Source organism: Xylaria bambusicola, assembly GCF_022495145.1.
Source record: "Xylaria bambusicola strain CBS 139988 unplaced genomic scaffold F5B22scaffold_2, whole genome shotgun sequence".
NCBI lineage: Eukaryota > Fungi > Ascomycota > Sordariomycetes > Xylariales > Xylariaceae > Xylaria > Xylaria bambusicola.
In genome coordinates, this window is record NW_025953555.1 from 335263 (window position 1) to 361684 (window position 26422).

A 26422-nucleotide genomic window follows, 5' to 3' on the forward strand; every position below is an offset into this window, starting at 1 on the left:
ACAGGAAGAAGAGGTAAAGCGGAAAGAGCAAGAGGCTGAGAAGAAGCGCTTGGAAGCCGAGGAACGGGCCCGTTCTGAACGCGAAGAGATAAAACGTAAGGAAGCGGCTGAAAAGCTCCGGCTTGAAGAAGAGAAAAAGCTAAAGGAAGAGGAGGAGCGCAAGAGAAAGGAATTGGAGGAACGAAAGCTGCGCGAAGAACAGGAGCGGCGACAGCGTGAAGAGCAAGAACGGCAACAACGTGAAGAACAGCAACGGCAACAGCAGCTAGAACAGGAACGCCTGCAACGAGAAGAGGAAAAAAGGATTCAACGTGAAAAAGAGGCGGCAGAAGAAGCCCGTCGTCTTCGAGAAGAAGAAGAGCGTCAAGAAAGGGAACGTGAAGAAGCTGAACGGGTTGCACGTGAACTTGAACTGCAACGAGCAGAACAAGAGCGAATCCGCGTCGCAAAATTGCCTCCACTCTTACGTTGGCTTAATAGATGTTCAAATCCTAAGCAAAGAGAGATCGCAGAGCTTTTTGTTAAAGCCCAAGGTGTTCGATATGATACTATCAATCCATCGGCAACTGGCAAAGCAGGCGGGCGAGACCAATGGCTTCTCAGCACCCAGGTTGCTCTGCTGCTAGGGGAGAAGGATCTCTCCTTATCGCATTGTAAGCACTTGCGCTGACTGGACTTGACTGGATGTGGGCTAACCGAATATAGACCCTTCCTGGGAACGCATTCCTGTGTCCAGTATTGCCAAGACGGTAATATGGCATTTAGAACAGGATCGATACGCTTTAACGGAAAGTAAACTCTATCACCTAGGAGAGCAACTTCCAGATCTTTACGGTGCAGACCCTCGTACTGTTGGTTACAAAAAGCTGGAACAAATTCGTGGCGAGGCAGCCAACCTCTTTCTTGAAACAGACATGTTCTTCGTAAAAGTAAGTTCTACTGCCGCAGTTTGCTAATGGTGTGCTGACCGCATCAAAGGAAACTGATTTCCTCAATATCGTCCCAACAGTCCCCCATCTCAAAGATCTCAGACTTTCTATTTGCTACCGCGAACTTCCAGAGAACGAAACGGCCCTCTTCACTTTCAGCGGCCCAAGCAAATGGAAGCAAGACCCAGATGCAGCTGGCAGGGGTCACTTTGCTCCAAGGAATAAATACTATGTCAATGGTCAACTCATTGGCGAAGAAAAACCGGGAAAATGCAAGCCTAGCAGGGAACCTTTCCCAGAACACAGGGTACCAAGGAGGCATGGTTTAGTTAAGGTGACACCAGACGAGCCTGACTATGCACGTCTCTGCGTTGAACAAAATCTGACCTACCTTCTAACGGAGCAACAAAAACAGGCAGTCCTCACTCACTTGACCCCGAAAAGCATGGCTTCGAATGAGCCAATAGAGGATACTGGAGACGATGTATCACCGTCTCAGGTCTCCCCGAAAACGCATCTCGTGAATGGGTTCCGAACGAACACAGAATCCCCAGGCAGGCTACCTAATGGGGTTCACGGTCCGCACCATGATTAACAACATTGAATTTATGAACCTCCTGGCTCTTGTGAGCAACCTGTAACTACCAACACTCGATACCCACCCCTACTCACAACCGCCACCACCCTTATTGTATGATATCCTGAATCCAGCGCCAACTGCACGGCACTGCTTGGAACGAATTTCTACTTTTGATTTGGTTTCTTTTGTTGTCACGGATCTACGACTCAAAACAAATCATCACCCACATACGCCATTCATCTGGCTTCATGGATGGAGTTCTTGGCTTTTAGTTGGCTGCTCACGGCTTTCATCCTTGGATTGGGCTCTACCCTATGCTCTCTCACGTCGGTGTATATGTCAGTCAATGCTATGTCACGACTAGTCTAGATAAGGTCTGGAGTAAGTCGGATTGCGGAACATTGGTACATTAGATGCTTATGCAAGTATATACTTGTGCTACAAACTATAAACGCCTTGATCCATGCTTCCCTCTCATGTTGCCTGTAGCTTCATTGTTTTTCGGTCCTTGTCATATTGTGATGCCATCCACATAATGTGTCCAAGGTTTGGACTTGAAACATATCGTAATTTCACTCGGGGCTGCACAACAGCCATATGCCTTTAAAGAGAGCTTATAATCCCGTGGGTGAGAAGAGGAGCAAGCTGGTTACTTGAGAACCATCACCTACTAACTACATAAGCTTATAAGATCTTCTTGCACTGTGTGACTGGGGACCGTAGAACTTAAAACATTTATGATCGGATAGACGTCAGTTCAAATGATGGAAAGCCATTAACATCAGAGCCAGCACTGTGGATATGACGCTCTGACGGTAAAACTGACCATTTTACTTATTGAGAGTATCTAACCTGGCTAAGTAAAGATTGTCGGGTGAAAAGCGGGACAAGACGCAGCCGTAAATGAGACAGAGTCGTAAGCGAATCATATACCTCGCTGCCTTAAATAGAACAATTACAGCTGGGCCGTTCGGATGAAGATCTGTGGCTGTTGGTAGCTTAGAGGTAGCGATACGAGTCCTTGTCCTGTGAGCTGCCACCTTACGCCGTAGCTGATCAAGCCAACAGCCCTTCGCCAGCTCATACTCCGGTCGGTCAGCGCCCGGTCTTACAACCTGTTACTAGCCGATGGCAGCGCCACGCGAATGATTGTCCTGTATGTATTGGTCTGAAGTTATGTGGGGGACGAATGGCGTAGAGGCTGGCCCGGTGGTACACTAGATGGACTAACAGCACCTAAGCAGTTCACGTCTCACAGATTTCTTTCCATCCTACGCTCGCGTGGAGGGAATGCGATAGATATTACCAATTACCCCAGATTCACTCGCGCCTCCGGAGTACAACAACTGAAACCGATACCTACCTAACCACCAGTTTGGAGACAATCGCTGCCATATTATCGTATACTCGAATATTGGATGACTGACGACTTTTGACGAAACATGAGGGCTTCACTCCCTACTCCTCTGCTCCTCGTCCTGCTTCTCCAGACGGGTTCCGCGTTCGCCATAGAGAACGACTTTTCGTCTTACCCTGAAGGAGCTCAGTCATGCCTGTACGATTCAGCGGACGATGCCGGTTGCAGCTCAGGAGCGACCGGAGCCGAACTCAACAATTGCCTGTGTAAAAATAAAAACAACTTCATATATAATACTGCGGGTTGTGTCGCCAAAGAAAGTCCCTCGGACCTTAACGCTGTCTATGAGACGCTGAGCAACAATTGCGAAGGGACAGGAGTTACTCTATCCGTGTCAAAACAGGCTTTCTTGGCTGCTGCTACCGCTGCCACGCAGACTACATCAATTCCAAGTCCTACTGCGAGCTCGACGACGACAACTCCAAGCACGACCGGTTCCCCAGGCCAACAAGAGACGGACGACGGGCTCAGCACAGGCACTAAGATTGGCATCGGGGTAGGCGTTGGATTCGGCGCGATCGCAGCTGGCCTCGCAGCGTGGTTTATATGGGCGTACCAAAGGCGTCGGCGCTCTGCACACTCAATTCATAGCAACGAGGTGTCTGGTGGAGGAGCCGGATCCTCATATGGCGGGCCGGGTTCATTCGCCATGACCAACGAGTACGCACAGGATAACATGCAACATACAGCTGCCGAGTTGGCCCCCGTTGCTTGGAAACAGTCCGCGGCATACGGGATGCAAGGCTATACGGGTAGCGAAGACAAGAACGGCAGGGCCGCCGGTGTTCCTCTCCTGGCGGAACTAGGGGCAGAGTCGGGGTCGCGGACGAATCCCGTCGAACTTCCAGCTACCCCAGGATATCTGGGATATTCCGATCGAGTACCGGCGCATGCGAACGGGCGCGCCACGCCGGATGGGGTTTCGCCGGCAACATATAATTCTCAGAGTGGAAGAGGTGACCTGTCACCATTAGCTCCTTCGCATTCTTCGGACGGCGGGACATATAGATAATTCTCGAGCGGGTTGCGTAACCCGATTTATGGGTTTGTTGGATAAAGAATAAAGGGCGCGCGGTAATGCTACAGGAAACCAACTGGTCTGCGAAGACCAGAGCATAGTGTTTAATAAATATCTAATGTTTGAATTGACAGGACCTGGCGTTTCGGAGACGGGTGGCACAATTCCTCCTTCCTCTTATGGAGTACCTATGTCACATATATTATAAATAGAACATGCTGCCGCGGTCTTACTCATCGTTGCAACATCTCAGCGAAGGGGATACAACCTTCCAAAACAAGACTAACTTCATATTGAACACAGCGGAGGTATCAAACAGTGACAAATTAGAATGATCGTGTTCATATTCAAAGAAATTCTACTTAAACCCCAATGTCGGTCGGTGATGGGGGATTCTAAGCGACCCCTAATTCATCATCATCATCGACACGTCCTCGGCGTTCGTCTCCTATTTAAGAATTACGAACCAAAACGTTACCATACCTCTTCGCTTAGTTCCAAAAGGTTGACGAAGTCCTCGTAGTGATTGAAGAAGCGTCACTATCTGTGTCATCGTAGTTGTCTCGACGCCAAAATGCCAGCTTCCTAAATGCCTTAGTAATACGGGCCTTAAAGCCTGTCCGCTTCGCTCGTTTCTCCTGGTCATACTTTCCCGTCATCCATCTTAGTACACTAGGGCTTGGGGAGTGGCAGGAGCAGGAACAGCATCCACAGCATCCTTTTTGAGGCATCGCTGGCCTCGGTGGCATAACAAGCCTCGCCATGGGGAAGGCAGGCCCACCACAGTGGTTCATAGTTGGATCGAGGGATAGGTTGAGCGCGAGCTTGCAGTTCTGCTTGAGATCGAATGAGCCGACGACCTTGAAGCGCCGCTGACCCGCAATGTAGCCTAGGAATTGTGCCGCCGTCTGGAGGAGGTCATCGCTTTCGAGGGCCTCCTCTCCCCTGAACGCGGGCCAGGACATCATCCCCGTCCCCCCCAACGAAGTCGTGACACTGTTTAGCAAGTCCAGAGTCGGCGTAATGCATGTCGGCGCACCGGTGAGCCTGTTCACCGGCCCCGCTGGCATCTTGCGGTGAAGTCGTGCTATGCGCCATGTACTAAAGCGCCCCAGGTCAGCAGTCACCATCTCAAAAGCTACTTATAAGATTTCTCGAACGATAACCAGCTGTACGTATAACAAACAGTCCGGAAGGGAGACTTTTGAGAATAGTCAAATCAACTCCAGGGAGAGCTCACAGTGAATCCCAGGATGGTATATCCATCGGCGGAGGTGGGCTGATTCCATCCATATTCTCAAGACGTCGAACGCGCGTGTCGAGTTGCTCAATTGCAAGGCTTTTATGCTCTTTCACTTGAAACAGTACAACACCCTTCCAACCCTCTAGATTAGAGATGACCGTTGCGCAGTACGATGCGGCAAGCAGGTTTCCAGGCGGCTTTGAGAATTCCGCCTCAATTGGCTCCAGAGTTTCTGGCTTCATCATATCTGCCATTATGCGCATGGGGGAACAGAAGGCAAATGGTGTGCTATGACTGTTAGGGCAGGATGACTTGGCGGCTCACATCCGTAGCTCATGATTTGAGACTTTCTCATCCCGCTTCGGTAATCCTATGAGTGGCAGGCCATTGGCATTAATACTCAGTTCTCACCCCCCTAGGATCAATGATAAGAGCGATAGGATATACGGATGCATCGCTAAGCTTCTCCGCACCATAAGCAGAGCCTCGAAGCACGAATCAGGAACTTCTGACCTGGTCATCATATTCCGCCTTTCTGCCTTTCGTGCTGCCACCCTGCAGGCAGCAGGCAGGAAACTTGCACGAGTTGTGCTATTAGCTGCAGTATAACGGGCTAGATTCAGACACGTTGTCGAATGCGAGAGCGAGAATTTATGCGCTACCCATACACTGCATACCACTACTTCCGGATTCTCGAAGCTGATACGATATGATATGATAATCGGGTAGACAGCCTCATTGCAGCAGACCCTTCTCCAATATTTGGGGGCCATCGCGACTCTTGGTATGCATGGAATACAAGGAGCTGTATTGGTCCACTGCTGCTGCACATAAGCAGCCTTATTACGTCGGTAGGCTTCGCGGTAGATTTCGACGGCGACCATCGTCTTTGCTCCCTGTGTACCGCGTTATCCTGCAATATCTCACGCGCATGATGCTGTGCCTGGTCGTGTTGGGGTTGCTTACCTATAATAGATTGGGGGCAGTTTGCCGTCACGCGAATCGTGCAAAAGAGTGTGTAGGGCTTCGCCTCGGCTCTGGGCATACTATAACAGGGATGACAGGACCTCTTTCTTCTCTTCCTATTGCTTACTGTCTATACGGTTTCAACCAACTGGCGCGGGGCAGGTCCGAGATGCTGACATCGCGTGCCGTCTCTCGCATTCAGCACCCTATTAGAAGCAACTGCCATAATACATACCTAAGTAGGTATACATATAAAAAGCAAGTACAGTTCTTAGACGGAATATTCCGTGCGCACACGCCTATAATGTTCATCACCCTGGCTATACCAACCCGTTATAATACACGATAGCAGCTAGACTGGTAGTGCAACCCAATCCCTGAAAGCTTTTGCTGCTTGTGGTCTCTGCTGGCAGTATGTAACACTTAGAACAACGGAAGTTGAAGACCAGAACGTACTGTCAACATTAGCATAGGCGCAAAGGTGCAGGCCAAGTGGAACTACGTATAATCCTCATGTAGGTAGGCAAACAATGTCTCACTATTTGGATGGTCAGGTGATAAACGCAAGAACCCAGTCTGTCCGTGCTACCTTGCTTACTTAGACGTGTGTGTAGCTATAATGCACGCAATTATTGAAGAAGAAAAATTTCTATACTTATAGAGAAAGCGAAAGTTAAGATCTCTGAGATATTTTCAAGACAACCGCTATGTACTATGTAAGTAAGATTATACCAGGGTAGGTTCGCCACCTCTTAAACAAAGGGTGAGATGCTCACCGAGTAGGCAAAGTAGGTACCTAGTCATCAACTTAGTAGTACACCGCCTCCAGTTCTTCATATCGCTTTGCGGAGTATTTTTATATTATAGGCCTGGATATACTAATACGTAGCGGTATACAGAAGATATCGTGTCCATGAAAGAAATGTGAAGGGGCTACTATGTAGCTCAGCATTGATACACATTGTATCCAACTCAGTCTGCACAGTTGATTGTTAAGTCTTTTCCCATACCAGGTAAGTAGCGCATAGTGATTGTCATATAGTAAGCACTGTATTTAAACTAACCCAATGCCTTCGAGTCTTGAATATAGAAATCTAGGGCATAGCTTATCCTAACGAATACATGCTAGTCCCTTCGGAACAGGAATGCCCATTGGCCTCTAGCTTCCCCTGGCAACTGCTTCAAGGAAGGCGTGGGCACTCTCCTATTCCCATTCCCTCGCCCTCACTCTGGTTATCCGAGCTTCGCAATCGTGTCATGTTCTGCATTTGTAGCACTATTTGTAAGTCAGTTAGTAAGTACCTCACAAAGCATGAAAACCGACTCAAGTGTCAGGAGCAAGAGCAGTGGGACCCGAACTTGCCAAAGAATGGATGGGGAATTAGATAATTGAACGTCACTTACCATGCATCCATCCAGCAGAGTTCTCTCCTAGAGACCACGCCGCTACGCCGCCGAGTTTGTTCGCTGGACTATTGACAATCTCGTCAAACTTGCGCGACATCAGGTCAGTATTCTCCCATGTCCAGAAAAGTCGCGGGCTAGTCGTCTCATCAAAGTACCAGAGCGCCCCTTTACCCTCGTCGTACTTGAAGTTTTCTCTCGCGCGCTTAAAAGACGCAATGGCATCCGGGCCGCGACACTCGCCATATCCGGTCTGACAAAGCGGTAGACAATGCGCAGTTGTATTGCCACACCAGCCGTCCTGAGAGCAGCAGTATCCATCTGCGCACTTCTTGGTAGTAGCAGTGTTATTGTGGACGCCACAGGTTGCATCTACAGTCAGCTCCAGTGAAGCTGGTAATGGAGGGGGTTGTACGTTCTTCATCTCAAAAGTTAGGACACCGCTTTTGTAGTTGTCTGCTCCATCTGCGTCTTGAGCAGGCACGATCTCGCAGCTGTCGGGAGTCGTTAGATTGTGGCAATTGTCCTCGACTTGGAACCACTTGGCGTAGAAGGGGAAGCCGAGGTTTATCTTCTCCGGAGGAAGGCCAAGGTCGATGTACCTCTGGACCGCGGCTTTGGATCCCTCAACATCGGTATGATGTCCTGTCCTTTTGCTCGCTCGATTGACGTAGTCATATGCCATAATTGTGACAAAATCGACGGTCTCCCAGGTGGACTTTGTCTTCTCGGCAGACTTGAAGGCTCCCATGCCGATTGGAGTAGCAGCTACCGAGATGCTAACGCTCTTTCCGGGTTTGAGTGCCTTCTTGATTGCGTCCAAGAGCAGCGGAAAGTTTTCGATGTCTGCCGTGGCGTTTGATGGCTGTGAAGCCCCGTTCCCGCCGGGGTATTCCCAGTCAATATCTAAAATACGGCAATTAGTCCAGCAGTTAGTTTGAATTGTTGATGGGGACTTGGAGCTGGGTCTCGGTATGTTTGGTTTGTGGTTTTCCAAAAATTAGATATTACTTACCCACGAAATCGTAGCCTTGTCGGTCCATCCATTGAGCCAAGTTGGCTGAAAACCCGGCCCGGTACTGTTCTGTCGCTACATCGCTGAAACCGTCGCTGAAAGAGCCCCAACCACCGAGAGCAATTCCGATTTTTGTACCATTGTCGAAGTGATGTCGCAAATCTTGAACTTGCATGATAACGGGGCTGGGGGAATAATCGGTTGTCGTCGAGAAGTTTTTTGGATCGATAAATGCCATGATTACGTGAGTGATACCAGCGGTGATAGTACGATTATCTGGGATCATCGGATGCCATCTATGAACAAGTGTTAATTTGAGATGTTCTCATATGACAGGTAATGGCAATGTGAATTACTCGTCAATGTACATGACGTTACGGAACGCATGAGTGAAAAGAGCCAGGCTCAAAACGCTGACCCAGGTCAGGAGGAGTCTTGATAGATGCATATTGCAGGAAGTGAAGTGAATTTGTATCAATGAAGAGGGCGGTTGTTGTGGTGTGGTTAGAACTGGAGTCTGTTCGGTGGCTCTCGAGCCTATATGCAGAGAACAGGAACCAGAGGGAATATATATACAGCAAGCTCGACAGTTTTTAAGGGATAGCGAGGAGATCAACAAGGGGATATTCGACGTGGGACTAAGGGTTGAATAGGGGAATCACATGAGCTGCGCGCGTGACATGCCGCCGTCACCAATATTCCAGTATTTTATCATGGAAAGTGACAGTTATAGGACTTTTCAGCATAATGAGTTAATTCGATGATATGGCATTTCATGTGAGGAGAATAAGGGATACGATTGTAACAGTTTCACCCTGGGCGTTTACAGCAGTTGTTTGCTTCTTTACGTTCCTGATCTCTGGGCTTAAGTAAGGTTAAGAAAAGCACACACTAGGTTTGAGATACGAATTTATCTAACGTGGAATTGCAGTATCATCTTGCCATTTCTTAGTCATTGTAGTAGGTGGCGTAGAGGTTGATCGGTTTTGGGCTGGAGTTCGACGTACGTGAGAATGACTTGTATTCTGACGTTGACGGTAGAGCGAAGGGGATCGAGATCGAGATTTTTCAGTCAGAATTTCTAAGTCTGTCTTTGCCACGAAATACACACTTGACGAATAAAAGTAATTTTTTACGCTAGATCGTAATAAGCTATGTTCCCTATATTGACTTGATGCCGTACCCCGCAGGGAGGAATGTGTTGATAAACCAAGTGATACTCTATCTAGAAGCGTTTACGCAGAATGTCCTATCTCCTGTGATCACCTCGTCTAGCTTGTGCTTCCAGTCCTCTTTAATACCCAGTTTGGGTACCAACCCAGAAGCTCAATGTCAGCTTATTGCCATGAGATGTGACATCCTAGCTTGGGTCAATAATAAAACGCACCGCAAGCTGTCCACCCGATATTCTAAGAGCATTGCAGTCTTTGGTACTCAAGTCAGCCTGGACTAATATATTCGCTCTAGGATACGGATGGGACTGCCTGATTGGTACTCGGATGTGATCGAAGTCATCTAGGGATTGGATCAATTGGTTTATAATCTACCTAACCAGCTGGTCCTGGACAAGCCAATAAGGGACAACAGTAGTGGCAGTCATATGATGATGATACTAGATATCTGAATTCGTGATATTTGCGATATGTTCTTACCGGCTTGCGTCAAGAGCAGTATGGACGTAGCCAAATAAAGCCATAATAATGTAACATCCTGACACAGGGGCATCGGTAACGCCATAGCTTGGGTATTCTAGGGATACCCGAGAGCTCCTGAGGCAATGAATCAAGTGGCACGTTTGACTATTGGTCGTAGGAAATAGAAGGATACATGTATCAAAATGTCACACTTGTGCAACATACATCCGCACGTGGTATGGCAATGACGCCGTATGAAGCATTGGTAGTAACACGTACTTGTTTGCACGTAACATCGTCCCCTGTGCCTTTGTCTGGAGAGCACCTTTGGCGTTTATAATTTGCTCCGAAGATAGGGGTGATGAAACGAGTACATCAATTTTCCCCCTATGATGTTGCGGACACCAGTACTTTTCTGGCACGTCCATATCTGGATAAAATTAACGAAGTCTTTCCTGGCGAGGATCACGTGGAATTGGAGCCCTCGAGACTCCTCGAATTGTTGGGTTGACATCGCATGGCCGCTAATGTCTGAAGTCGTATTTACATGAATTTTGGCAGTTTCAAGGCTTTGAGGAGCTCTATCACACTTGTATGCAGAGTTTCGATGATATTAACTTATTGTATTAGTCTATTTAGATTTCTATGATAATTAGTAATAATCTCGTCTATATGAAGCCTGGTAACAGCCATTTTGGTCATGCGTTGAGGAGATGCTGTTCTAACAGCTCTAATTGTATTCCGTGACAATCCCGGGTCCCCTAGCCTAGTTACCTAGCGTACGTAGGTCATTAAATAATCTGCGCTCCTTCAATGGGCCCTTGTATTCTCTAACTTCTTCTTTGCTTCTGCTTCCATCCTCCACTTCTTACCGTACTGCCACTGTACGCCTATTCCGACCAATGCGACGAGCAACGCTGCAACAGTGATCGTGAAGGTCCATCCCGAGCCGACAGCATTGATGAGAGGCATGACAATGCTAGTGCCGCCCGCCGCGAGAAGACATCTAGCCAAGTTCATGCTAGCACTCGCAGCGGCTTTCTGGTCAGGGAAGATATCGACCATATATGTCATGATCACGGATTGTGTCGATACAAGTGCCCAGCCCGTGAAAAAAGTGGTGATGATGGGCACGGCGATGTGTACTCGCTTGGAATATTGGATCGTCCAGCCAAAAATCAGAACTGAAGCACACTGAAGAGCAGCGAAAATAGGAACGAGACGCAGCCGAGCCTTCTCAAGTGGAAACGTAGCATTGTCGGCACCGTCCTCACGAGCGCGTGATTCGTGCTTGTCCTTCACGCGGCGGTAATCTGCATCTAGAATTCTTCCCGTGATAAGAGTTCCAACTATGGACCCAACTCCATTAGCAATATACGTCACCCCAACTTGGGTTTCGGTAAGATCGTAGTCGCTTTGGAAAAGGGTGGACATGGCTGTAATCGTCATCTGCCAAACAGCGTAATATATACCGAGGAAGACAATTATAGGGGCCGCTTGTTTACTGAATAGTATACGAAATGGCCCTGTCAAGTCGATACGATTTGTTTTGGCGACGTGTCCAGTTTGTGGGCTAAACTCTACTTTGGTGGTCTTTTGATATATAATTAGGGGAAACCTGGCTATGAGATTGGACGGGCGCACACTTCCATTTGACACGGCCGACCGAAGAGTCTCCGGCAAGAGAATGGTCAATAGTACAAGAAATACGGCGCTGTATGTTGTTAGGAACCAGAATATGGCTCGCCAGCCCAGCGTAGTCAGAGCGCCTCCAATGACGGGTCCAATTGCAACGGGGGCGAGTAATCCGGCTTGGAACACGCCCATGAAGCCCCCACGTTCCTCGCGAGTGGTAATGTCTCCGATGACGGCTGCTCCGATGGCTATCGTACTGGCGCTACCGGCGCTTTGAAGACTCCGGAGCACAATGACGGTAGCATAATTCCTGGATTCTGCCAAGCCGACGCATGCACCCAGAAACACCAGAAAGGTAAAACAATAGGTAATCCGACGCCCTTTAGCATCAGAGAGTGGGCCCCAGAAGCTAGGCGTAATCCCCTGGAAAATCAAGTAAGATGTCACGGTAAGGTTGATGAGCTCTAGAGAGACTTCCAAGTCGTGCGCAATCGTCGAGAGCGCAGGGAAGTAGATGTTGGACGCAAAGCCAGAAACTATTCGTCATCAGCATGCGATCGGCTAATCATACTATCTGGAAAATTCGCATACATGTGGCAGCAGTTGAGGTAATTAGTACGATCAACCATTTCTGCCTTTTATCAAAGATGCTGTATGGTTCTCTGGTATGGTCACTGGGCGGAGGAGTCTGGCTTTCTAATGGCATGTTTGCTCTAGTATCAGGGTTCGATGGTATCTAGGCGGTAGGGATATGAAGATGGTGATAGTATCAAGGGCATTGTACATCGAAAGAATTTGGAACATGTGTGCCTAGAGAAACAGAGATCAACTCATTTATAAACACCGGACTGAATCACGGGCAGGGAGTAAACTTGCATGTCAATTACACCGGAGCTCGGACCTGAGCTTCTGCTGATGCGTGTGGTCAGCCGGAGCTCAGGTCTCAACTCCGGCGGCTTTTATTCCCGCCCCGCCTACGTAACGGGCGGTTCTCCCGTGCTGGGGCTCGACCGATCCAGATATCAATTGGTCTTAATAAGAACAATTCTACGACCATCAATATGTCTATCTATATGTATACTCATAAGGAACATACTATCTGTCGGCGGAGCTTTCGTTTCACTTTCCTTCCATTCTTCAAGGGCTGTGCTTAGTATAGTATGAAGCCCAACTTATACTGTCTCATGGCTCTTGGTAACTTTCACATAACACGCCATAAAGACTACACACGATAACTTCTCTCGAAGTGAGATTGACGGATGAGTACATCTGAATATGCGTATACATGTTTCTGTCAGGATTCCGGTACTTTACGGTATGTGGACAGTTAGCTCCTGATCTTCATGTTCAAAGGTATTTAACCACGCCTGCCCACTAGATCTCAGCTATAGATATTATGATTCATGATACTAGTTTAAACCATCTACTCACGCTAGTCCTTATAGCTTATTGCATATCCGCCCTAGGTCGTCGAAGAAAGTATAGATATTCAGCATCACACCGAAGTCGAAATGATACAATCAGAAGAGAGCCTTGCTAGCACACACAAGTAGGACAGAAGGGCTTCAATAGGGCATTAGCTAAGTAAACCTCATACAACAAGGAATCAGTGTTGATGTTGTTATGATTGGCCCGGACGGAGAGAGCTGAAGTTTTACACTGGAATTCAAAAGACTCATCCGGGAAACCGGCATTGCACTTGTTTTAAAGATACGATGGTCGGCCCAAATCCCATCATCGCGGGTTTCTGGGTAGATTACTAATAATGGGTATAGCATGTGAAGTAATCTATGAAACTTATGTACTGAGAAGATTCAACAAAGCTTAACGAGTGGTTGTAAGCGGTTTATAATATACCTAGTAGTAAACACCTAATATATCGAGAAGAATGTAATGCCATCACTCATCTTTTTTCATGTTCAATCGTCATCCTGGCGTGTAGTAGTGTTAGCGGGGTAAGTGGGATGAATGTATTAGTGGGTAATACTACGACTACAACTACTATGTACCTAGTATCTAACAAATATATCGCATTGCGAGTTGCTGCACTCGCCTTGAATCGAATAGATAGCTGCCTTCGACTCCTAGGTCAAATCCGTGCAATTGAAATTCAGTTACACTGCTCGCTCTAAAGCCCAGTATGGCCTGCACGGGTCCGAATGCCACAATATTTGGCCCAAATGTCTACGTCTTTGACCCGAGTATGCCGGCGGCGGCGATACAGGACACGGTCACCGCCATCTTCAAAAAGATGGAGTCCAACGAGTTTGGTGCAGATCGCTATGCATTGCTTTTTAAACCTGGCACATATAGCATCATCTTCGATGTCGGCTTCTACACGCAAGTTGCGGGCTTGGGGCAGAATCCAGACGACACCCTGATTGACGGCGGCGTAAATGTCCCGGCATATTGGATGCCTCACCGGAACGCGACTTGTAACTTTTGGAGAACCTTTGAGAATTTCGCGATAAATGCGTCTTCTGCAACCAACAACACGACGACGATAGCCGTGTCACAGGCAGCCCCGATTCGACGGATGCATGTCCGAAGTTCTGGTGGTTTATGGCTATTCCAGGTTGACCCTGACACCGGGGCGGGAGGTTGGGCTTCTGGAGGCTTCATGGCCGATTCAGTGGTAGATAATGTCGTGCTTCCCGGCTCACAGCAGCAATGGCTATCGCGGAACAATAAGTACGGCAGCTGGGCTAATGGTGTATGGAACATGGTATTTGTAGGCGATTCGAACGCCCCGAGCCAAAATAACTTTCCAACAAGCCCCTACACTACCGTCGAGCGGACGCCAGTCATTCGAGAAAAGCCATATCTTTATATCACAGCCCAAGATCAGTATGAAGTGTTTGTCCCTTCCCTACAGGAAAACACTCATGGACCGAGCTGGATCAACGGCAACGCGACACCTGGGAAATCCATCTCAATCGACGATTTCCTCGTAGCGAAGCCGGCCGATGTGAGTGCAGCTAGTATCAACACCGCATTGGATTCGGGGAAGCATATTCTCTTTACGCCTGGCATATACCGACTTGACGATGCCCTGAGAGTCACCAAAGCAGGCGCTATTATTCTTGGCTTAGGCCAACCATCCCTTGTTCCCATCAATGGGCGCCCGGCAATTTCTGTGGCCGACGTGGAAGGCGTGACGATAGCGGGGTTAATAATCGACGCTGGCGAAGTCAACTCACCTGCCCTTGTCGAGGTTGGGCCTCGGGGCAGCTGTGCGAACCATGCGGCCAATCCTACATTCTTGTATGACTTGACTGTGCGTACAGCAGGACATTGCAAAAATGATATAGGAATAGTCATTAACAGTCACAATGTGGTTGGTGATCAACTATGGTTGTGGCGCGCCGACCACGGTGATGGAGCAGGATGGAAATTGAATCCGACCAAAAACGGCGTCGTCGTTCACGGGGACAATGTAACAATCTACGGCCTCTTCAATGAGCATCATAAAGAATATCAAACGCTCTGGACTGGAAACGGCGGCAGATTATACTTTTATCAATCGGAAATCCCTTACGATCCGCCAAACCAAGAGTCCTGGATGCGTGGGACGACTAACGGATTTGCTTCGTACAAAGTAGCAGATGCAGTAACAAGTCACGAAGCCTGGGGTTTAGGTATATACTCGTATTTTCGCGACTCTCCAACCAAGCTTGAGAATGCGATCGAAGTTCCCGAGGGACCAGGCGTCAAGCTGCACCATTTGACCACGGTATGGCTGACCGGAACTCCGGGTAGCGAAATCAGTCATATTGTGAATGGCGTGGGAGGACGAGTCTACGCCAATACTCCCGAGTCGGCTATGCGGCAGACCTGGAAAGAATACCCCGGCGCTCAGTAATCGCACTGCATCCGACCAGAATCCGACCTTATCGGCCCTCTGCTGTAGTGTGTGTATGTAGCCGTGAATGATCAACCTTGCATAGAATAACTTCATAGAATAATTGGCTGGAAGTGTCGAGATGGCGGGTTTCAAGGTACCTACCCTGGCCAAGATCAGCCACAGCAAAACAGCCCATGATGTCAAAACCCCCCACCAGCCACACATCTCGGGGCTACTGGCGAGACTGGCGAGACTGGCTACGTCAAGCAGCCTCCACCATCTCGATGCTGCCATCCTTCATGTCCGGAAATCAAGTTTCTGGTCCAGATATGCGCAATCTAGTGACGTGAGACGGGTTCAGATCCCCAACTGTTACCTCATTCTTTGGCCTCAGTATGGATTATGTAAGAACCTGCAAGGACGGCAAGGCTCTGTTATATTACCTTCGCAATGTCGTCGCCCTACTTTTGTGAACTGTGTCTTCCCTCTAGCCCTTTTTACATAGCCATTCTGTTGGGTGCCATTAGCCCACACGTCGAATTCCTTTTTTTTGGTTAATAATACAGAGCGTCACCCATCAATCATCACACAATGTCTGAGACCGAAGCCAAGCCAGCGCCTTATGCAGAGAGTGCTACCGAGAGTTCCGTCTCACCATCTCCCTCACCTCACCGGCGACGACGTGGCCGAAAGGGAAAGTCTCAGCAGAGTTCTGTGCAACAGATGCAAGACCCAAACCAGGCCTGGCAGCAGCAGCAGATGCAAATGCAACAACAGCAACAGATGATGCAGCAGCAACAACAACCACAAGACGATGGAAAAAGTGATACACTGAAATTGCGACTTGATCTGAATATTGAAGTCGAAGTTACGCTCAAGGCTCGCCTGCATGGAGACTTGACACTTTCCCTTCTGTGAGCCTTCTTTGCCCTCTTACCCTCTTGCACCACGTTGGGTGTTATGTACTAACCACTCAAACAGGGACACTTAAATCAATACTTAATCACGACATCTCGTTATACGAGCTGGACTCAGTTACCCTGGGTTACATTTTGGCTTTCCTATCATGAATGCGACATCGCTGAGACTCTTATGTTTTTTCCCTATTGAGAATACTCTCTATTTGGCCAACTTGAACGACTTGGGACGTGTGGATGTGCTTCTAGCTTGGCTTTTCTAATAATGCTATTGATGACGAGCAATCGAGAGAAAGGACAGGGATGTCACTGTACCATATGATTGTACACTTGATGACGATATACAATACACTTATTCAGTTACTACCTATTGCTATAAGATCGCCACCGCATCCTCATATTCAATTTGAGGGATATGGAGGCCTTGACCAGACCTTGACCTACTCAATCTATCATTATTGTTGCCGCATCCAAATTGTGCTGTAGAAGAGCCAAGACAGTTACAAATAGCGTAGCTCTATTGGCAAGCAGTGATGTCACCTTGTTAGCAGGGGTAGTATGGGGCTGGCAGGGGTACAATAAGGGACCTTAACGCAATTCAGATTATCTATTTGACGAAATTCTGAGAGGAACAGTCATCCCATAGCACAACACGTGATGACACTGGCAATAGATGCTTTGGCACCTGTCTCAAGGCTGACTGCATACAGCCTAACATGATCTCTATCCATGGAGTTGGGTGAGATTCCTTGACGGTAGGGCTTTGCTGCACTTTTAACCCCGCCTTGGATGCCTGATGAAACGGTACAACACACGATATGAGTATAAGTAAGCATACAAAATAATTATAGAGTTAGATTTTTCTTCTTTTTTTCTTGTGGACATTCTTGTTTACTTGGCAGATCGATCCTTCGCATTCTCCCCGAACGCTCACGATGCCCTCTCGCCTTGTCCCTGATGGAGGGTCACCCCATCTGCTAAACCAAAAATATGCCGAGGATTACAGCTTTCCACAATTCGCGCTACTGCCATGGGAACTTCGCAATCAGGTGTGGAGGTTTGCCCTGCAAAAACGACGGCTGCTCCACGTCAATCTATCAGACACAATGCGTGTTGATGGATTGAGTGAGCACGAGTCCAGGAGCGTCAAATACGGACAGTGCTTCCTGATTGCCGACGGCTTCCAAGCCATAAGCAAACTGCTGCGGGTGAGCTCTGAAGCTCGGAGTGCTGCTCTCGAGTTCTACAGAGTGCGACTCCCCTGTGTTCTAAACGGCCGAGTTGGCAAGCTCCCCTTCAATCCGGAATATGATATCCTGTGGTTTCAAGAGAAGTTTGAAAGGATTAACCACTTGACTGACTTTATATCTGCTGTCATCGAACACGACAACAGACGTGTCGGGCTGTGCAATCTGGCCGTGTCTATCACCAATGGCGCTTTTCAACTTGCAGAAGTCGAGGCTCCTCATGATTACATGTGTCCTGCTTTTGAGCAGGCAGTCAGCAATATCTGCGAGTTTTACCTGGTGTCTGAAACCAATTCGTATCATTTGGCGAGCATGAAGGAGGGCTATAACCTCGGAGTCCCCTCCAACGAGGCGCACATGACACAAAGCCTCAGTCCCTTGATGTCTGATATCCCTTCCTTCGATCTCCAGCATCGTGATCCTCGACCTGTTGAAAATGATATCGCCTGTGTATTCCTCGGCTTCGAAAGTTTGATGTCGGAAACGCAAGGCTGGAATCAGATGCTAGTCGCTTGGGGAGTCGATCAATCGCAATTGAACTCTCGTGTTCTCTTTGTTTACCGCGACTCGAACCCTTGTCTGCCAGCTGAAGAGCCTTCTCGCCTGGGACCTGCTCAGCAGCGTTCCCATATACTTAATACGGATCGGCCTCTTTATGAATCGACGTCTGCTTCGGCACCTTCCATTCAATTGACAGTAGAAAAGCAGCCCTCGGAGGCAGGGGACAGTCCTGCTATTGGATTCTGGTTGTTCCCATTTGAAGCTTTTGTTCAAAAGAACATGCGGCAGACTAATCAACATTGTTGGAATCTATCGAATTACTGGCCAGAGTTAGGACTCTTTCATTTACCCACTGGCCCGCACCCTCTATGAGGAAGTCGTGATCAGGGGTTAGGAGGCCACAAGAAGAGAAGCTAGATGAGCTGACTGCGTGAATATACCTCCTAGCTTGAAGACTTGTTTAGGCGCTTGCGACTAAGATGGTCCCAATTAATAACGCATCTAACCATACCGTTAAACACATAAATAGTCCACGCAGATTCATACCTAACTCGCTCATGTTCCCCCCCTTTTTTATAGACGAACAGCAGCTTGCATGGTTCTTCACAAGATAGTAATTCAAGGAAACAATGTCTTGCAAGTGTTCATATAGATCTCGACATGATATGTGTGCTAGACCTGGGGCTAGTTAAATACAAAATCCTAGCAAGTGCAGCAGCCTTAGCTAATAACCACCTAGTCTCACAATTGATGAAAAAAGTGTACAAGCCCAGAAAAAAAAAACTTCTGCACAAATATTATCATTAAAAGTACATCCTCTCTAATATTAGATCCTTTCAAATCTTTACCGAGACCTATCTACACATCGTACAATACGCCTTATCGATGTCAGGCCAGAGCCACTTGTATGCTCTTCACTGCCCAACTCAGATAAATTAGCAGTCCCAGGTGGTACAGTGGCCGTAGCCCTGAACCCATTTGTTCACGATTAGGCAGTCCTTGTACTGGGCCTTGCAAGCGGCATCAGCATCCTTGTAAGAGTAGGTCTTGTAACCCTTCTTGCAGCTCTCGGCGTAGACGTCCTCGCACTGCTCGTACTGGGACTTGCAAGCGTCAGCGCAGGCGTTGGGGAACTGGTATACAGGGTAGGATGGGCACTTCTTGCTGTCCTTGTCGGTGTACAGCTTGAAGATGTTACCCTTCTTCCAGTCGCCCCAAACGTTGTTGCAGGTTACGATTGGCAACTCGATACCACCAACTGGCTTGCCGGGGCCGTAGCCAAACCACTTGTTCGTTGGCTGAGTGCAGATTCCGGTTGGGTTGGGGGGAGGGCAGTCGTTTGTCGGGTACGGGGTCGGGGTTGCCTTTGTCGTCGTCGTAACAGTTGTCGGGCAGGGGTAAGTGGAAGTAGAGGTAGTAGGGGGGAGGCCATGGGGAGGGAATTTCTGGACGAAACCGTCCTTATCGCAGTGCTTGCCAATACAGTTCTTGATGCAGTATAGGTCCAGAGCAGCGCACCATTCCTTGTATTTGAAGCAGCTTAATGCGCCGGGTAGGCCGGCTTTGAGGAAGCAGCTAGCACTCTGAAGGAAGCACTTAGATCCAGATATGAGACAGCCTTTCTTATCATCCCACTCGGGGACAGGGTTAGAGCACCATTTGCCAATATTCCATTCACAGTTAGATGGAATGACGGTGGTAGCTGTGCAGACGGGAGCAGTAGTAGTGGTGGTAGCCTTGGTGGTGGTATACTTGGTAGTAGTCTTGGTAGTGCTAGGAGAGCTCGTGGTAGACTTGGTGGTAGTCTTGGTAGTGGTAGGGCTTGTCGGGTAACCAGGAGTCGTAGTGGTAGTGGCTGTCGGGTAACCAGGAGTCGTGCTCGACTCATCTGGGGGGGAACCACACGGCTCAAGGGACTGCAAGTCCTTTGCGACATAAAGGCTAAGTCTGGCCGGACCTCCGCAGGTTTGGCTAGAGTCACCGTTGCAAGGCATGTTGCAAGTCGACTCATCCGTAGCCAAGGCTGTTCCATTGCCAATGACAACACCACAGTAGCATTCGCCACCATACTCGGTACCGGCGAATGGGAAACCACCGTCAAGGCATGACTTCAGGCACTTATCATTCGTCATTTCGGAGGAGGCAAGGTTATCCTGCCTGTAGAAGAGGGCTTTGCCTTGGGACGAGTCGTCCGTCCAGCATCCTACAGAGGCATATTCGCTAATATCCGTCTGGTCTTCAGGGGACGGGAATGTAGGGTCCATCCAGATGTTGATTCTATTTGGAGGTTAGCAATAGTTGCTGGGAATGAGTAACCTGGTGCGATTTCGGGACTACACAACAAGTCCTGCAATCTGCCCAAGCGGGAGAATACATACTGGGTGTCTCCTCCACAAGTTTCCGTAGAGTCTCCTGAGCAGGGGAATGTGCATTGGTCTTCAGGGAGCAAAGCTGTTGAGACTGTGTTTCCACAGTAGCAAACACCATAGTATGATAGACCAGCCAGACGGTAATTGTTGCCTAACAATAAAGTCAGCATCACTGAATAATACTGTTCACGAGCTGCCTACCTTTGCAGTGGGCAACACATTTCTCGACGGTCATGTCGTTCTGGTCGAGGTCGGAGCGAAGCGATAGGGCCTCCTTGGTTCCAGGCGCCCCATTGTCAAAGCACCCCGTGTAGACAAATGGCTTGAAGGGAGAAACGCAAGATGGCAGTTCGTTGTACCAAGCTTGGGCGGAGTTAACCAACGAGAGCGCCGCAATGGCACTCAAAGACTTGAAGCCGACCATGGTGGTTGTCGAGAAGATAGCTTGAGGTCTTGTGTCCTGCTGATCACAACATCTCGATGGAAAATGACAAGGACGGCGAGAAGGCTTTATATACTTGAATTCGGGAACATCGTGGGCGTTCAAGGGTATCACAGCTTACCGCACCCGCGTTACTTTTGGGCCCGATGCCGGGATCTTGCCTAGCGAGGCACCGGGCTCGAATCCATCCATATCTGCATCCGTGGACCGAAAGCAGTAACTGTACATGTAAGGGGGCTGATGACAACATTAACAAGCCAAATATGGGGAATACCACGCCGTCTAGACGGTCCAGGCTTTCTTCGCAGTTCAGCTTTGCGTGGGAGACCAGCCAATCCGAAGGAGGTTTTTCCTACTAGTGTGAATAGTGTACTCGACGCCGCTAAGCCTCTACACTTTGGGATCTGTTGATCTAGAAAGGGACTCGAGGATACCTACCTAGGTGGTATTTTGCTGCTCGTTCGGTCGATGGAGCTAAGATGACTCGCAAGGGTACCTACATTACTTACTTAGACGTCCCCTGTTCAGGCGGAACCTAGCCACGTTCAGCCAAGCCTTAGCTGGTGTGTTTTCTCTCTCGCGTCTTTCCCCACGAACTTCATTCACCGTAGACGCTTGACTGAGCCGGATGGGTATGTACAAAGTATGTGCTGTCAGAGCTCGGGTGAAGCTCAGGCGGCGCTCGGATAGACATCCTTGCTCGCAATGGATACCTATCTGCGGGTGTAAACAGCGCTCGCTGGCCTTCCTTACTCGTATTGCTGATTTCGACAATATATACTTAGACATATTCAATACTACAACATCACTGCAGGGCTCATGCATCCCACGAACTGGCATGGATGCGATGTGCCAGTTCGTCTGTGCATGCTACTACAGCGTGGCGCTTTGGGCGTATATCTTGCTACTATGATCATAACAATGGCACTATGGTATCAACCTCGTATTCAAAGGTTGATGTCGATTAGGTGCATGTCAGCCACCACCTGAAACCTACTAGAAAAGAAAGCTGCTGTGGCTTGGAAGAAGTACGCGATACTGGCTGGCACTTTGAGGAGCCGGCGCTGCTACTTACACCCACATGAACATGTACACACATTTTTCACCGAGTTGTTCAGCGAGCGCCGAATGGCGACAAGTCTCGACTCGCCGCTAAAATGCGCGATGACAATATTTGAATGCTAGTCTGCAGGGCCGCCAAGAACGCCTTGGATCGGTTAGCGTACCGATATGTGTCGGTCGACGAGAGTGTCGCGTTTCCCAAGTACCAGCGCCAGAGATGCTCAAAATGACACACACCACGGCATGACTTCAACGGTTCGACATGCACTAAGTATGCCACACATGAGGCGTTATATGCAGTGTGACTATCTATAATAAGGTGTCCCCGGATCTTCAGGCACAGTTGCTTCTTTTGATAGGCAAGGTGGAAAGAAGAAAGTCATAAGCGAGAGTCTGAAGAATGTCGGGAAGAGGGAAAAAACAAATCATACCTACGGCTGGAACTTACCGAGTAAACATCCTGGATATGCAAATTATCGGCATAATTAGCTCAGTCTCGGCTTCACCCGTTTAAAATCTCCGCTCACAGGTCTAACAAGACTTAAGTGCTCACTACTTACTATCATGTAGGTATGTCTTCTTGTAACAGTAGGCGACGACGGTAACGATACCAGATCTTGCTCCCCACTTGGCAACAGGGATAGCTCAGAGGAGCACTTCAATAATGTCCTACCCGATGTGATAGCAGTGGAGATTAAATCCACAAGGGTTCAGTTGGGCCCCTATTTTCCCCTCGCCAATGACCGATGCGGGCAGGCTAGACTGCAACCTAGCCAATCTAGAATCTGATGGGTTGACTGTCTTACGAGGATAAGCTCTATGGTAGCCTCGGTAGCGTAGGTGAAGACTCATACTAAGTACGGTAGAGCAAGCCGCCCCAGCTTTCTTCGGCAACGCGTGCAAAGTTTTTGAGACGCCCGGAGACTAATAGCGCGTAGCTGCATATCAGTTGTCTTGCTTTATACTAACATTATAGCTCGAGGCTAAGACACTTCCTACGCCTGACTTCTTCTATGTCATTTACATACTATGTACATTGTTCTTCTTTTACCACCTAAGTGGCTTATCTAATAACAATCATGTTATTGTTACAAATAGATTTTCATGTTTTTCAGCTTCAAATGCTACTGTACTGTACCCGACGCTTCCGACAGGTCGCCTGGAGTAATGTTCATGTCATATCATATCGGGTTGAAAATTCATCAGGCTGTCCTCTGGGCACCAGGTCTTTCATGATAGTTATAATAGGTCACGTGGAAGTTTGTCATTGATTTTGAGTGGTCTTACTATGTACAGTATGTGCGTATTGATAACTATACCCATGGCGCTGGACCGTCATTGCCCACGGTTTCTTCTAACGTCAGATTCCCTAGGTATCAACTGAACTAGTTTACATAATTGTTTCCGAATCCCCCACGATGGTACCTCGTATTTGGACTCGGCAGTAGGTAGTAGTAGGGCTAGAGAGGTAAGGCTAGAAGAGGCAGCTGAAGTCTTTTCCTTTTTGGGGGCGGTAGACCCTTGCAAACGTAGATCTACAAGACGCCGCTGTTTCTTATATAGAGGACCTACGATAGTTGAGCAAATATCATCCCACAGCCGCACAGCGCTTCTCTGAATCCGATCACGGAGCTTAGATATCAGAGCTAGATTGGAAAAGAAATGACGTTGAGACATTGAGACTCGGATTTCTTCTTGTCCCAAAGTAACGAGTAGATTATATAGCTTATTCAAGAACTTGGACATATTTTCCCCGGAGAATTCGAACAAGCCTCAGCCTCGAGCTCATCCATAATATGGTGAATTCGTGATGTAATCCAGCGCAGCCGAGCGAGCCTATAGACCCAAGAGAAGCAGGACCGCATATGAACTTCTATGGTTGTTGTATCCATCTAATGCGATTATTTGAACACAGCCTCCACATTCATTGTCACTGAGTACTATCCAACCTGCAGCTTGCCACCAGTCTCTCAAGAATTGCCTCAATGAGACTAGATAGAGTTTACCAGCGCGAAAGCGTTCGCAGCCAGTTTCCTGAGATTATCAAATCGATCGAGCAGCATGGCTCGGCGGCCATACATAGTTAGTACAGCGGATACTGTACTGTACATCAAGAATCGCCACATGATCTTTCCTAGTACACTAGATATTCGGAATCTCCCGTTTTTTCTTTCTGCATTCTCGATATGTTCCCGATATCATAGCGCCGATACCTCGAGCTAGCCTTGCCGCACGAGCGGGCCAAATGCAAAATTTTAAGCTGGGGCGATTGAGGTACCGGGGCGGGAATCTGGTCCGATCTATCGGGATTCCTGTCTAATGCTGCTTAGGTATCTTTTAAGCTATGCTCGGGCGTAATTCCTATGATGCCTTTATTCCTGTTGGTAGCTATCTCAATAGGAATTTGGGACGCTGTAGCACCGCTGGGTCGAATGCTGCCGTGCTAGTCCTACTTTTCCAGCTCTCCTCAATAGCCACTATCCAGTGTTTCATTCCGCGTTGGTGGCTGGTCTTATGTGCTATGGGTATCGGCACCTCGGGCACTGTAGCCAAGTCTTTCTGCCTAACAAGCAACCTTCCGACTCGTTCGTATCTTGCTTTTTCTTTTCCTTTTTCGTCCAGAAGGATTGTTGACTTTGTCTTCTTCAGCGCTGTCCTGTCAGCTATCATTGGTCTTTAGAGACATGCGGCGCCACTACCAAAGCTGTTGTGATTACTTTTGCCTCGGAAAAAGAGACGACGCGCCTCTACAGAGTCACTTATTTGGGACAAACATCTTGTGAATGATAATACAAATTATTATTTCATTAAAATGTCTCATGATCTCGTTATGCTCGCCGTTCGAGGTATTTCTGAATCGGCGCTGAGCTCTGGGGGCATGACACCATGCCAAAGCTCGACTGGCTGGTTGGTGGTGGGCAACTCTTTAACTTCGTGTGCTGGCAGCTCTGCTTGCGGAGCGGGTGGGGAAGGAAGTTCAACGGGATCTGCCGGTGATTTGTGAGTCCAAACATCTTTCCCGCCCTCCGCAGTGTGCCAGTCGGTAGAGAGAGTCGCGCTTTGCCCCTGATCGGGTTGTGTTTCTTCGTTTGAAGCTGGCGCGTTCCCTGTGTCATTGTTGGCTTTCCTTTTCTTCTGCCCCAATCGAAACCCTATAAACACCAGCCCGCCGATGACTGCTAGAGAGCCAACACCTGCACCCACACCAATGCCGGCTTTTTGCCCCGTACTGAGACCAGAGGCTGCGATTGGTACTGTCTCATTCGATCCTGTCGGAGCCGGGGCCAATGTTATCGACGGTGTACTTGAGCTCATCGACGATGATGGCCTTGGCCCCGGACCCCAGCCCGACATCACATCTATTGGGGACCCGGAGTCACTGCAGAATTTCTGCCATCCGGCTGTGATCTCTGCTGTGAGAAGTGTTAACAATTCTGCTCTAAGATATTCCTCGATAGAGAAACCCCAATTTTAGAAATTGCGAGAGACTTTCTGGGGGGTAGGCCATACGGTACCCAAATCGGGGCGTTGAAATCGGGAATGAGAATGGGGTCACGATGAATACGTCAGGTACATACACCGTAATTCTCCTGGATTGGTGGCGTTGCAACTCTGTATAAAGCATTGTATCGTAGGGAATATGATCTGCTGAAAATGGGTACAGAGACATTCATTATCGTCAAGTGAAGCACAGGCTTGGGTAGTATTTAAAGTCTGCTCGACACAAGGTGGTGCGCATTCTGGAACATATGAAGCGAAGTCCTGCGCTCCCGCAGTTGTGGCGACGGCAAAGGAGAATGCTGCCAACACTAACGGGTGGCGCATCTCTACAAAATGGTAGGGTATTCGCTCTCCCGTCAATCTAGTATTCCTTTTTTGCGCCTCTGACTGAACTGTCCCTACTGCTGGGACTCGCTTACGATGTGTACGTCTTCGCGGCTTTAAAGGTGATGCATAAGCCCAGGGTGTTGGGAAAGAATTGAGGGAAGGGAGTACAGCATAACGCCACGGGATATCAGCGACAGGCATATGCCATGATTTAACTGTCCACTACATTGCAGTCCAAGGTGGCGAGGGTGGTAGTCCTCTGTTATGGTGCTGTATTTAAGGGTGTTTCGGCACCGATGACCTGCAAGCATGGATTTAAATGGCCTACCGAAGCCAGACGGAGCGGAGAAGACGGGAGCTGGCCAAACAGA

General features: G+C 48.5%; 10 protein-coding genes across 10 annotated transcripts; 5 read left to right on the forward strand and 5 right to left on the reverse strand.

Moving 5' to 3' along the window:
- Nucleotides 1–2951: 2951 nt before the first annotated feature.
- On the forward strand, nt 2952–3938 carry F5B22DRAFT_641386 (uncharacterized protein; the record flags this gene model as incomplete). The annotated part of the gene is made up of 1 exon (XM_047977981.1): nt 2952–3938. The coding sequence occupies one exon, from the start codon at nt 2952–2954 to the stop codon at nt 3936–3938; it is 987 nt and encodes a 328-aa protein (XP_047835596.1).
- A 244-nt stretch (nt 3939–4182) lies between these two features.
- F5B22DRAFT_148526 (uncharacterized protein) lies at nt 4183–5713 on the reverse strand. Its single transcript, XM_047969120.1, has 2 exons — nt 5185–5713; nt 4183–5045 (listed from the first exon to the last, which is right to left on the reverse strand). Exons 1-2 carry the CDS (start codon nt 5448–5450, stop codon nt 4436–4438), a joined length of 876 nt encoding a protein of 291 aa, XP_047835597.1. The 5' UTR covers nt 5451–5713; the 3' UTR covers nt 4183–4435.
- Nucleotides 5714–5887: 174 nt separating this feature from the next.
- F5B22DRAFT_148321 (uncharacterized protein) lies at nt 5888–7065 on the forward strand. The gene is made up of 2 exons (XM_047969119.1): nt 5888–6869; nt 7056–7065. Exon 1 carries the CDS (start codon nt 5978–5980, stop codon nt 6500–6502), a length of 525 nt encoding a protein of 174 aa, XP_047835598.1. The 5' UTR covers nt 5888–5977; the 3' UTR covers nt 6503–6869; nt 7056–7065.
- F5B22DRAFT_584916 (glycoside hydrolase superfamily) lies at nt 6982–8951 on the reverse strand. Its single transcript, XM_047973464.1, has 4 exons — nt 8929–8951; nt 8573–8868; nt 7558–8463; nt 6982–7429 (listed from the first exon to the last, which is right to left on the reverse strand). The coding sequence occupies exons 1-4, from the start codon at nt 8940–8942 to the stop codon at nt 7335–7337; spliced, it is 1311 nt and encodes a 436-aa protein (XP_047835599.1). The 5' UTR covers nt 8943–8951; the 3' UTR covers nt 6982–7334.
- Nucleotides 8952–10814: 1863 nt separating this feature from the next.
- On the reverse strand, nt 10815–12715 carry F5B22DRAFT_584943 (major facilitator superfamily domain-containing protein). Its single transcript, XM_047973466.1, has 2 exons — nt 12433–12715; nt 10815–12377 (listed from the first exon to the last, which is right to left on the reverse strand). The coding sequence occupies exons 1-2, from the start codon at nt 12545–12547 to the stop codon at nt 11017–11019; spliced, it is 1476 nt and encodes a 491-aa protein (XP_047835600.1). The 5' UTR covers nt 12548–12715; the 3' UTR covers nt 10815–11016.
- A 1078-nt stretch (nt 12716–13793) lies between these two features.
- F5B22DRAFT_148617 (uncharacterized protein) lies at nt 13794–15791 on the forward strand. Its single transcript, XM_047969121.1, has one exon. The coding sequence runs from the start codon at nt 13982–13984 to the stop codon at nt 15701–15703; it is 1722 nt and encodes a 573-aa protein (XP_047835601.1). The 5' UTR covers nt 13794–13981; the 3' UTR covers nt 15704–15791.
- Nucleotides 15792–16127: 336 nt separating this feature from the next.
- F5B22DRAFT_148628 (uncharacterized protein) lies at nt 16128–16754 on the forward strand. Its single transcript, XM_047969122.1, has one exon. It carries the CDS (start codon nt 16277–16279, stop codon nt 16601–16603), a length of 327 nt encoding a protein of 108 aa, XP_047835602.1. The 5' UTR covers nt 16128–16276; the 3' UTR covers nt 16604–16754.
- Nucleotides 16755–17235: 481 nt separating this feature from the next.
- Nucleotides 17236–18980, forward strand: F5B22DRAFT_584949 (uncharacterized protein). Its single transcript, XM_047973467.1, has one exon. It carries the CDS (start codon nt 17538–17540, stop codon nt 18720–18722), a length of 1185 nt encoding a protein of 394 aa, XP_047835603.1. The 5' UTR covers nt 17236–17537; the 3' UTR covers nt 18723–18980.
- Nucleotides 18981–19003: 23 nt separating this feature from the next.
- On the reverse strand, nt 19004–21402 carry F5B22DRAFT_148633 (WSC domain-containing protein). Its single transcript, XM_047969123.1, has 3 exons — nt 20921–21402; nt 20729–20870; nt 19004–20627 (listed from the first exon to the last, which is right to left on the reverse strand). The coding sequence occupies exons 1-3, from the start codon at nt 21141–21143 to the stop codon at nt 19286–19288; spliced, it is 1707 nt and encodes a 568-aa protein (XP_047835604.1). The 5' UTR covers nt 21144–21402; the 3' UTR covers nt 19004–19285.
- Nucleotides 21403–25040: 3638 nt separating this feature from the next.
- F5B22DRAFT_641394 (uncharacterized protein) lies at nt 25041–26048 on the reverse strand (the record flags this gene model as incomplete). Its single annotated transcript, XM_047977982.1, has 2 exons — nt 25041–25636; nt 25802–26048. The coding sequence occupies 2 exons, from the start codon at nt 26046–26048 to the stop codon at nt 25041–25043; spliced, it is 843 nt and encodes a 280-aa protein (XP_047835605.1).
- Nucleotides 26049–26422: the final 374 nt, after the last annotated feature.

What these genes read in the sequence shown, in the direction of transcription:
- F5B22DRAFT_584949 (XM_047973467.1), top strand. Translation starts at nt 17,538, where the DNA reads ATGCCCTCTCGCCTTGTCCCTGATGGAGGGTCACCCCATCTGCTAAAC.
- F5B22DRAFT_148628 (XM_047969122.1), top strand. Translation starts at nt 16,277, where the DNA reads ATGTCTGAGACCGAAGCCAAGCCAGCGCCTTATGCAGAGAGTGCTACC.
- F5B22DRAFT_148321 (XM_047969119.1), top strand. Translation starts at nt 5,978, where the DNA reads ATGGAATACAAGGAGCTGTATTGGTCCACTGCTGCTGCACATAAGCAG.
- F5B22DRAFT_148526 (XM_047969120.1), bottom strand. Translation starts at nt 5,450, where the DNA reads ATGCGCATAATGGCAGATATGATGAAGCCAGAAACTCTGGAGCCAATT. An exon ending in ATACCATCCTGGGATTCACT is followed by an intron (nt 5,046 to 5,184) that starts GTGAGCTCTCCC and finishes GGGGCGCTTTAG; the next exon opens with TACATGGCGCATAGCACGAC.
- F5B22DRAFT_148633 (XM_047969123.1), bottom strand. Translation starts at nt 21,143, where the DNA reads ATGGTCGGCTTCAAGTCTTTGAGTGCCATTGCGGCGCTCTCGTTGGTT. An exon ending in ATGTGTTGCCCACTGCAAAG is followed by an intron (nt 20,871 to 20,920) that starts GTAGGCAGCTCG and finishes CTTTATTGTTAG; the next exon opens with GCAACAATTACCGTCTGGCT. An exon ending in ACTTGTGGAGGAGACACCCA is followed by an intron (nt 20,628 to 20,728) that starts GTATGTATTCTC and finishes ACCTCCAAATAG; the next exon opens with AATCAACATCTGGATGGACC.
- F5B22DRAFT_584916 (XM_047973464.1), bottom strand. An exon ending in ACAAGGCTACGATTTCGTGG is followed by an intron (nt 8,464 to 8,572) that starts GTAAGTAATATC and finishes GCCGTATTTTAG; the next exon opens with ATATTGACTGGGAATACCCC. An exon ending in CTCTGCTGGATGGATGCATG is followed by an intron (nt 7,430 to 7,557) that starts GTAAGTGACGTT and finishes ACTTACAAATAG; the next exon opens with TGCTACAAATGCAGAACATG.
- F5B22DRAFT_148617 (XM_047969121.1), top strand. Translation starts at nt 13,982, where the DNA reads ATGGCCTGCACGGGTCCGAATGCCACAATATTTGGCCCAAATGTCTAC.
- F5B22DRAFT_584943 (XM_047973466.1), bottom strand. Translation starts at nt 12,547, where the DNA reads ATGCCATTAGAAAGCCAGACTCCTCCGCCCAGTGACCATACCAGAGAA. An exon ending in TACCTCAACTGCTGCCACAT is followed by an intron (nt 12,378 to 12,432) that starts GTATGCGAATTT and finishes GATGACGAATAG; the next exon opens with TTTCTGGCTTTGCGTCCAAC.